Raw genomic sequence first — 9,557 nt, 5'->3', positions numbered from 1 at the left:
TTCCTGGTCCAAGGAAAAAGGTCCAGCATATCCCAAGGTTGCAGGTTCTGAGCGCAAGCTGGGAAGGAAGGGGATGTCCTACACTTCCAGCAGTTTGCTGGGACATGACCCTCTCCAGGAGCACGGGGCTCACCCTCAGGTTTACCATTTAGTTGTTCTCCCCTTCCCAGGCTGTGCTCACCTGCTCCTTGTCCTACTGAGAACGGCCTGTAAGTCCCAAATTCCCCTGCCATGCACACAGACACCCACCTGAGAAGGGTCTCTGCCTCCAGAGTCCCCAACAACCAGTACAGAGCCCCGCATGCTCCTGGGCTGTACTGGTTCTGTCCTGCCCTGTAGACTTCCCTGCAAAAAGCAGGAGCCCATGCTTTTTGTTAGAGGCCAACAGGGTGCCCTGGGGACCCTGATTTGGGAGGTAGAGAAGACATCCTTCTGCTGCCTTCAGCTGAGACATGGAACATTTTCTCCACCACATCAAGTGCTGGAGGAGGCAGAATAAATCAAGGCTGCAAAATGTGCAATGCCTTGTCCATGCGTTGGGGCAGCTGGATGCTGAGCGAAGAGCCAGGCCCCAGCAGGACAGGCTCCCAGTGCTGCCAGCATCCGACTCTGATCTCCTGAACCTCCTGGGCGGCAGGCAGGATTGCGTGTGCCATGTGGTGTTTGATTTTGGCCGGGTTTTGTGTTTTCACTACAACCACATTAAAGGAGGACTGTTGAAAATGTGGAAAGAGTGAAAATGGTGAGGCTGAAATGGTTTTATCTCCTGGGAGCATGGTTCTCTGCCCCAGATCAGTCCCCAGCAAGGACAAACCTTTGCCAAGTGCAGCTGAGCATCTTAGCTGAGCTGCTTCATGCCAGGAGGGCCTTTTGCAGGTGCCACTTTGCAATAGACACATGTGCTCAGGACCCCAGCTTTGGGTGCTGTGTGTGGTATCCCAAAATGTCGTGGAAGTTTTCCATGGCAGGGAGCTGATGCCTTTCCAGGATGGTCATAGCAGGGGCAGGAACAGCCCGGGCTTGCTCCTTCCCCACCTTGTTTCTGTCCTCTTGGGACCTTAATGCTGAGACCTGTGGGTTCAGGTGCTGAGGGTGTTTCTGCTGCCCAGGCAAGGTTCCCGGCAGCTGCACTGGGTGAGGAAGCTCCATAGTACACCTGAAAAGGTGAAAGCAGAACTCCCAATGCCTTCAGCTCCCCATTGCTGCAGAAACATTGAGGTCTGGCATTCCTGAGCACCTTCTCCAGCACTAAATAAAAGGTTTTTTGCCAGGGCACCCTGGACCGGCTATTCCCACCACGAGCCACTGTGGCTTTTCATCAGGAACAAGCAATGCATTTGCAGGATGGTGACAGTTTACCACAGTCCTATAAAATCCTAAATCCCAATCCCTGGCCGCTTGCCAGCGGCTGTGCCAGGCCTTGCAGTATGTTCCTCTCTCAGCCTTGGCATAGGATATATGCCCTGCTTGCTTTCATGTTTGGGTGTGACTCAAGCCTCTTAGCTTTCTCATTGAAGTCAAGGGAACCTTCCTTTGGGAAATTATTTTTGCTGAGTTGTTCCTGGGCTCTGTTTTTGACATGTCCTGAGATCATCTCAAGGGACTGCCTTGAATTTGAAGACGGTGAGAAGGAACCTCCTGCCAGAGAAGGGTGCATTATCCCCCTGTGCCGTGCATCGCAGCCGGGACCCTGGCTCAAGCCGCAGACCCCCCCTTGGCTCTGCAAACTACTGGCACACCCGGTACGCACGCACACATACACACACGCTGCGATCGTGCCTCATCAGCCGCAGCTAAGACCTGTTAATCCCTTGTGGACATGCTGTTGCTGCGGTTACCATATACATATTGCACAATCTCCGCAACACTTCCCTCTGTTTTGTAGCAACTTGTGCTAGAGAAGCGGCATTTGCACATAACCTCATCCCACCCTAGATGCAGCCAAGCCAGCAACTCATTTCTGAAACAAGATGACCCTGGGGAGCCCGTGGTGCCCAGCCCCAGGGGAGGTGAGAGGCAAAGAAGACAGAGGGTGAGCGCAGAGGGTGCGTCGCGGTTGCACTTGTGCTCGCTCTTGTTTGAGCTCTGAGCTGCACCCTGGAGCACTCCAGGACTCTGTGTGAAGGTAGTGAGGCAGTCATGGTTTTAGCAGGGTCAAACCCAGCATCCAAAGCCGTGTCTTGGTGACACTGAGCTGTGAGCCTCAGTGTGTCTTGGCTAAGCGCTGGAGGTATGTGGCTCATTAAGCTCCCCAGGGCAGGAGACAGTCTGGGAACATCCTGACCTTTATTGGAAACTGCAAGAAGGGAAAGGTCCATGTCCATGCTCCTCCACCACATCACAGGACCTGTGCAACCTCCTCCTCGGCTCCTGCCCGCGCCACGGGCTCCAGACCAAGTCACAGCCTCCTCCCGGGCTTCCTTTTCCGGGCTGCATGAGGAACAGCGGGAGCCAGCCAAGGACTGTGCTCCGTCCCAACAGGGTTGTCTTGGTGACAGCAAATGCACAACAAACCCCGGCCCTTAGGAACCGAAACCTGACCTGCTCAACCCGACCCTGTGGGGCAGCTTGCCAGCTCTGGCTTGGTGCCCCCCTGCTTGTCCAGCTCTCCCCATGTGCCGCCTCTCAACTCTTCAGGCTCTGCAGCCCTGGGGCTGGCTGGAGCTCTGGCAGAATAGCTGCCGACGTGCCCAGCCCTGGCTGAGTTCCTGCCTGCTGCCATCTCTGTGAATCCGGGCTTTTGTGCTGCCTGCTGCTGCCAAGCGCTGCCAGAGCTGCTGCAGGCTGGATGCTCCAGCCGGCAGTACCTGGGCTCCACTCTGGAGCTGTCAGCTGTAAGCAGAGCCAAAGACACCTGCTTCGGTGGGGAGTTGCAGGGCAAGCTGAGAACAAAGCTGTGCCTTCAGCAAGACTTAAATCACCCTCTTCAATATGGCAGCCCCAGTTATTGCCCTCTCCTTAAAGCAAGGAGCAGGCAAGCAGCTCTTCCCCAGTTTCTGTGGGGTGGGATGACAGCCCTAGGTCCTCACTGGCCTGGCTGGAGGTTGGTTTAAATTCCCACTTCACAGCCACCGTAACCTCTGAGTCTCTGCACTTTGGGACCTTCTTTCATATTTTATAAAGAGCTGGAAGCATGTGTGCTCAGGACAGAGTCCTCCTGGTGCCACCTCCTCCGTGCAGCACCCAGGGTTTCTGGCTGTGTCTGAGCTCTACCAGGACACGCCAGACAGAGGAGAAACACTCATTGGTGAGGTCTGCCTGGACTCTGGCATCAGGCTGGTCCAGCCCTACTAGGTGAGCCTCCACACCTGTCCTGTCCACCCTTGGCTGTCCCCCCCGGAGTGTCCTTGCCACCTGGCAGGCATGGGTTGACACGCTGCATCTGTGAAACAGTAGCTCCTGCTGATAGAGGGGTCACAAGGCTGGTTGGGGGACATGACAAAGTGGGGTCCTTCATGCACCGTGACTGTCTGGGGCTACCCAAATTGGCCAAGTTCTGTGGCATGCCTGCATCCTCCGACACCAGCCCTGGCACCCACCTCTGAGGCAGGAGGTAACACTAGTGATCCCAAATCACAGACTTGTAGAGTTGCCTGGTGGTCTCCTCTGGAAGTCTCCAGACCCTGCTCCAAGCCAGCATCAGTATGAACGGGTTGTTCAGGGCTTTGTCCAGTCAAGAGTTGGCTGCAAGGTCCCAGTAGAGACCATATGCCCCTCAGCCAAGAGGGGGAGATTGTCATAGGGGCTGTACCCCAAAGGAAAGGGCTCTGGGTGCAAGAGCAGAACCGATTCCCCTGCAGCAGCCCAGGCCGTGTTTGTCCTTGCCCTGCAGCTCCTCTGCACAGGAGCCAGGGCAGACAGGGACTGCCAAAGACTGCCTGTGTTGTTCGAGCCACTGCCCAGCTCTCCAAGCTGCTGATTTCCCTGCAGGACCCTGCATGGCAGCAGCAAACCACACGCTGTGTCCCCTTGGTGCAAACAACTCCTAGTGATGCTGTGACCAGCTGTGCGTGATGCCCTGTGCCCACAGGAGCAAGGCTGGGGAGTGCCAGGGGAGCACTGAGGTTGGAGGGGACTCTGGGTGAACAGCAGAGGTGGGGCTGTGAGTAAGTGATGTGAGTTGTGTCAGGACTCTATAGCAACCATAATATTTGGGTCCTGCCGGGAGCCCCACATGTGGTCGGTCAGGCTCTGGGTGAGGGAAGCCAGCAACCACGATGGGCAGCACTGGCATGTGGCTGGCTGTCCCCAGGGTTGCACCGTGGGTGTCCCACCAGGACATGCAGAGGGGACAGGCACTCGCCACAGTGCCCAGCACACCAGGACAGTTGACAATCATCCCCACAGCCTGGGCAGTGGCCTTCGGTCCATGGTGTCACCCACTGAGAGGGGCCAGTTTACACTGGCCATGTGGGGCAGGGGACAGGGCTGCAGAGCACAGAGGGGCTGCCGGGGTGCAGCCTGCAGTGGCAGGGTGGTGGAGGAACTTTGTGGGGTGGTGGAAGAACCTTGAGGGGTGATGGAGGGGCCTTGTGGGGGTGGTGGAGCGGCCTCAGAGGGTGATGGAGTGGTCTTTGTGGGGTGAGTGGAGGAACCTCGTGGAGTGGCAGAGGGGCCTTGTGGGGTGGTGCTGGGGCCTCGTGAGGTATTGGAGGGGCCTTGTGGGGTGAAGGAAAGACTTTGTGGGGTGATGGTGGGGCCTCGTGGCATGGCAGAGGGCATCCCAGAGGGAGTCCGTGCCGGCTGCCCCGGGCTCCGTCTCCCCGCCCCGAGGGCGCTCCCCGGCCGTGCCGCGGCCCAGGGGAGGCGGGCGGGGGCGGCCCGCGGCCCCTCCCGTCTCCATGGCGGTGCCTTAAACAGGCGGCGGCGGCCGCCCCCCTCCCCCCCCCGCCTCAGAGCGCGGCGCCGGGAGGTGAGTGACTGAGCGCGGCCGCGGCGGAGCCGGGACCTGCTCCCAAACCCCTCGCCCTGGGGCGCGGCGGCAGCGGACCCCCCCCGGACCCCTCCGCGCTCCGGCCACTGCCCATCCCGGTGCTCGGGGCGACCGAGCGGCTCCGCGGGGCGGGGGCCGCCGTGCCCCCATACCTCCCCAACCGCCGGCGGCGACCCCCGGGCGGGGAGGGCCCCGGCTCGGGGCCGCGGGGCCGCGCGGAGGGGGAGGGGCGGGGCCCGGGGCGGTGGGTGCCCCGCAGGAGCTCGGGGACAGGCGGGATCAGGCGGGGACCAGCGGCCGCTCCTTCCTGGCGACGGTTGCCAGGCAACGCCGCTCCTCCCTAGCGACCGTCGCCAGGCAGCGCGAAGGCCGGAGGCGCCGCAGCCGAACTCACTGCTCCTTCGTGCCGCTCTGCGGGTCTCGCCAAGGCCCCGGGAGCCCATCCTGGACCCCCCGCCCGGGTGCTGGACGAGGTGCCCACTCTGCGCCTCGGGGTGTCGGGGCCACGTCCGGGCACTACTTGGCCTGCCTCTGGCTGAGATGCTGCGGTCGCCTGGCACGTGGCAAGGGTGCTTGAGCTGGCAGGGCGAGGCTGGTGAGGCGATGGCAGGCAGGGAGCCAGGGTGGCTAGCAGCCACAGCACTGCAGGACCTGGGGCGGAGAAGGACGTGGGGGTGCTGGTTGACAGCTGGCTCAACATGAGCTGGCAGTGTGCTCAGGCGGCCAAGAAGGCCAATGGCATCCTGGCTTGTATCAGGAATAGCATGGCCAGCAGGAGCAGGGAGGTGATCGTGCCCCTGTCCTCGGCACTGGTGAGGCCGCACCTTGCGGACTGTGTTCAGTTTTGGGCCCTCGCTACAAGAGGGACATTGAGGTGCTGGAGTGTGTCCAGAGAAGGGCAATGAAGCTGGTGAAGGGTCTGGAGAACAAGTCTGATGAGGACCGGCTGAGGGAACTGGGGCTGTTTAGCCTGGAGAAGAGGAGGCTGAGGGGAGACCTTATCGCTCTCTACAACTACCTGAAAGGAGGTTGTAGCGAGGTGGGTGCTGGTCTCTTCTCCCAAGTCACTAGTGATAGAACGAGAGGAAATGGCGTCAAGCTGCGTCAGGGGATGTTTAGATTGGATATTAGGAAAAATGTCTTTACTGAAAGAGTGGTCAGGCATTGGCACAGGCTGCCCGGAGAGGTGGTGGAGGTACCATCCTTGGAGGTGTTCAAAAAACACGTAGATGTGGCACTTCAGGGCATGGTTTAGGGGGCATTGTAGTGTTGGATTGGGGGTTGGACTTGATCATAGAGGTCTTTTCCAACCTTAATTTTCAACCTTAAAATTCCAACGAAAATTCCAACCTACGATTCTATGATCTGCGACTTGGCACCCCAGCGCTGCTGGCTGCGCAGCACAGTGTTTTGCCCAGCTCTGGGGGGCAGGTGGCAGAGATGGGGTGCTGCCAGCTCCATGCAGGACTACGTGGCTGTTGGAAGAGCCAGCGGGCAGGGGAGAGGTGTGCTGGAGGCAGGCAGCAATGCCGTTTCTCATGCTCGGCGAGCAGGAGGAAGGCAACCGCATTGCGTCATTCCCAGCAAGTGCTCCCGAGGGGATGGGCTGATGTGTTCACTCCTCACCAGCCCCTGGAGCTGACAGCCTCGCTGCTGACCGCTCTCAGCTGGGATACTCCATCCCCCAAGTCACATCTTGGCTGTTGGCCTCGGGGCTTGTCAGAGACTGCTGCCAGCCCTCACCCCGTGTGTGCAGGCTCTGCCAACGCCCTGCTGCTGCCGCAGTCCCTCCGCCCTCACCAACCCTCCTCCTCCTGCCCTCGTGGACCTGAGAGCAGAGCCAGCTGAGCTCTGTCAGTGCTGCCAGCTGGAGCCTGGGCAGTAACGGGCCCCTCTGCCCCCATCCTGCAGTCCCATGGCCGGGAGCACTGAGATGGCGTCCTTGGAAGAGAGCTTTCGCAAATTCGCTATCTATGGCGACACCAAGGCTACGGGGCAAGAAATGAATGGGAAGAACTGGGCCAAGCTGTGCAAAGACTGCAAAGTCACTGATGGCAAAAGCATCACCAGCACCGATGTGGACATTGTTTTCTCCAAGGTGAAGTAAGTGACTTGGCTTTTTGGGGCCTCCAGCTGCTCGGAGGCTGGGGATGTCCTTGCAGTGCAGGCAGGGTGGCAGTGCCAGGGTGTGGTGGTCCTGGGGAGGTGTGGTACCCTGGCTGCATGCCCAGGCTGACCATTCCCGTGTTGCACTCTGTGTGGAGCAGCGGGTGCTGCCCTGAGGTGTCCTGCCTTCAGGGAGTTTATGTGGCTGCTTTTGCAAGGCCTGATAATAACTTAATCCAAATTTTGGGGGTGGGAGGCTGATTTTGGCATAGGCATCAAGGTGAGCCTGGCCAGTTCTGCCACGTTCACGTCTAGCAAGAAGGTCCAGCAGGGAGCAGAGGAGGGTGCTCAGTGTGTCACGTGTACACACTGAGTGGCACAGCCCACCACTGGGCCTGGCCAGCCCACACCTGAGCTTGGCAAGGACCCTGCTTTTTGCTCCTTACAGTGGCAGCTGAAGAGCTGAAGGCACCTGGGGCTGCTTTTGGGGTCCCCAAGGACACACTGACACCTGATGCTCTGCACCAGGGTGCAAGAGCAAGGATGGGTGGAGAACCTGCTGCCTCTGCACCCTCTGTCTGGGCATCCTCTTGTTCCCTGGTGTGGCCAGGAAAGTCTGAGCCCTGGGAGGTTTTTGGCACATAAGAGGGCAGGTTGCTGCGCTGCCTTGAAGATGAGGAATGAGGGCTCGTGGGACAGATGCTCTGTGCATGTCCTGCTGAATCTGACCAGAGAAGGACTGATGCATGCCAGGGGAAAAATGGTACTGGACATCCTGTGCAGGCTGGGAGCAGCGAGAATGGATGTGAGCCCCCTCCTGCCACTAGCACCCAAGTCCCAGGGCAATTCCATGAAGGGCTGAATTTTTTAGCATCAAGGACTTTAACAGCATATGGCTGAAAAGCTCCTGGAGCTCAGCACCAGCTGTGCCCAGCCTGGCCCGTTCAGCCACGAGTGCTCTGGCCGTAGCTGCACTTCAGAGGTGGGCGAGGGGCCTGAGGCTGGTGGAGGACAAAGCTGGGGTCTCCCTGATGCAGCTCATCCTGCGCTGTAGGAGGAGCAACCTGAGGGCATGCTTATGGCAGCCTGGGTTTTGTGCTTGCAGAGGGAAGACAGCCCGTGTCATCAACTATGAGGAGTTCAAGAAGGCACTGGAGGAGCTGGCCCCCAAGAGATTTAAGGACAAGAGCAAAGAGGAGGCATATGAAGCCATCTGCCAGCTGGTGGCAGGGAAGGAGCCCATTAATGTGGGCGTCACAGTGAGTGAAGAGCCCTCAGGAACAGGAGGGCTGGTCAGGAGGGGAGGACAGAGCTCTGCCTGCAGCAAAGCAGAGTCATTTTCTGGGGGACCGCATGGCCTTGGGTGGGCAGGCGATTGCAAAGGGCTGTTGGGCACAGGGGGCACGGCAGGGTCCTCAGTGGGTGTCAGGAGCTTGTGTGGGGCAAGGGATGAAGGGGATGGGGCATGTTCTTGACTTGCATTGCCTGTCTCCCCACTGCAGAAAGCCAAGACAGTGGGGGCCGTGGAGAGGCTGACAGACACCTCCAAGTACACGGGCTCCCACAAGGAGCGCTTTGATGAGAGTGGCAAAGGGAAGGGCAAGAGCGGGCGGGAGAACATCGTGGACACCAGTGGCTACGTCAGTGCATACAAGAACGCGGGCACCTACGACGCCAAAGTGAAAAAGTAGGGATGGGTGCTTGTGGCACCCACCGCCCCAGTCCCTGCATGTCAGCCGTGGGGCCGGCACTCACATCAGCCTTGGGACATGCTCGTGTGACGTGGGGCCTGGAAGGCTTTGCTGGAGCCAGCCCCAGGCCGGCGGGATGTCAGCTGCCTGGCACTGATGTGATTGGGAAGTTGCCGGGCTGCGTGCTCCACTCCAGCATTCTGTCTGACCCCCTCACTGTGCTGTGATGCGACACCCCCCTCCTGCCTCTCCTGTCCCCCCCATGCTGTCACCCCTAGCCCCCCGCCACTGGCAGCACCCACTGTACTAACAGCACTGCACCTCAGGGCTCCCCTGCCCTGCTGGCACCCAAACCTTCCCTACCTCAGCCCTGGCTTTCGGGGCACCCTTCCCGCCAGTCCCACTGGAGACTACAGCCTGCCTTCCCTGCAGACCTCCCGAGGACCTGCCTTAACCCTGCACCAGTTATACCACAGCCACCACCTCCCTTCCCCACTGGTGCCCTCGCCTGTGCAGTGCCCTCGCCGTAGGACTGCCCAGCTTTGCTGCTTGCCTGGCATTGCAGAAGGCTCAGACCCTGTGGTGCCATTAGTGCTGGTGCTGCCATGATGCTCCCAGTCCGGCCCTGGGATGCACCCTGGGAGAGCTTGGTGTTGCCTGGGTGTTGGCAAAGGTCTCTGACCTAAACCTCCATGACCTCCCGCTGCCTTTGTGAAGCCCAAACCAAAGGATGCTGCAGACCCGCACTGTAACCTGGCTCTGCAATAAAACCCCATCCGCACTGATGCCCCTGGTCTGGTTGTGTTCAGCGGGTCTGAGCAGTGAGA

General features: G+C 59.6%; 1 protein-coding gene across 1 annotated transcript; it reads left to right on the top strand.

Annotated features, from left to right (window-relative positions):
- The first annotated feature begins 4,803 nt into the window (after window positions 1-4,803).
- TPPP3 (tubulin polymerization promoting protein family member 3) lies at window positions 4,804-9,516 on the top strand. Its single transcript, XM_075101855.1, has 4 exons — window positions 4,804-4,912; window positions 6,845-7,036; window positions 8,145-8,298; window positions 8,542-9,516. Exons 2-4 carry the CDS (start codon window positions 6,849-6,851, stop codon window positions 8,728-8,730), a joined length of 531 nt encoding a protein of 176 aa, XP_074957956.1. The 5' UTR covers window positions 4,804-4,912; window positions 6,845-6,848; the 3' UTR covers window positions 8,731-9,516.
- The last annotated feature ends 41 nt before the right edge of the window (window positions 9,517-9,557 follow it).

The sequence above is a fragment of the Phalacrocorax aristotelis genome, chromosome 8 (assembly GCF_949628215.1).
Source record: "Phalacrocorax aristotelis chromosome 8, bGulAri2.1, whole genome shotgun sequence".
In the NCBI taxonomy this organism is placed as follows: Eukaryota; Metazoa; Chordata; class Aves; order Suliformes; family Phalacrocoracidae; genus Phalacrocorax; species Phalacrocorax aristotelis.
Note: the sequence above shows the minus strand (reverse complement) of the source record. Positions and strands in the feature narration are given on the sequence as shown.

What these genes read in the sequence shown, in the direction of transcription:
- TPPP3 (XM_075101855.1), top strand. Translation starts at nt 6,849, where the DNA reads ATGGCCGGGAGCACTGAGATGGCGTCCTTGGAAGAGAGCTTTCGCAAA. An exon ending in ATTGTTTTCTCCAAGGTGAA is followed by an intron (nt 7,037 to 8,144) that starts GTAAGTGACTTG and finishes TTGTGCTTGCAG; the next exon opens with AGGGAAGACAGCCCGTGTCA. An exon ending in CCATTAATGTGGGCGTCACA is followed by an intron (nt 8,299 to 8,541) that starts GTGAGTGAAGAG and finishes TCCCCACTGCAG; the next exon opens with AAAGCCAAGACAGTGGGGGC.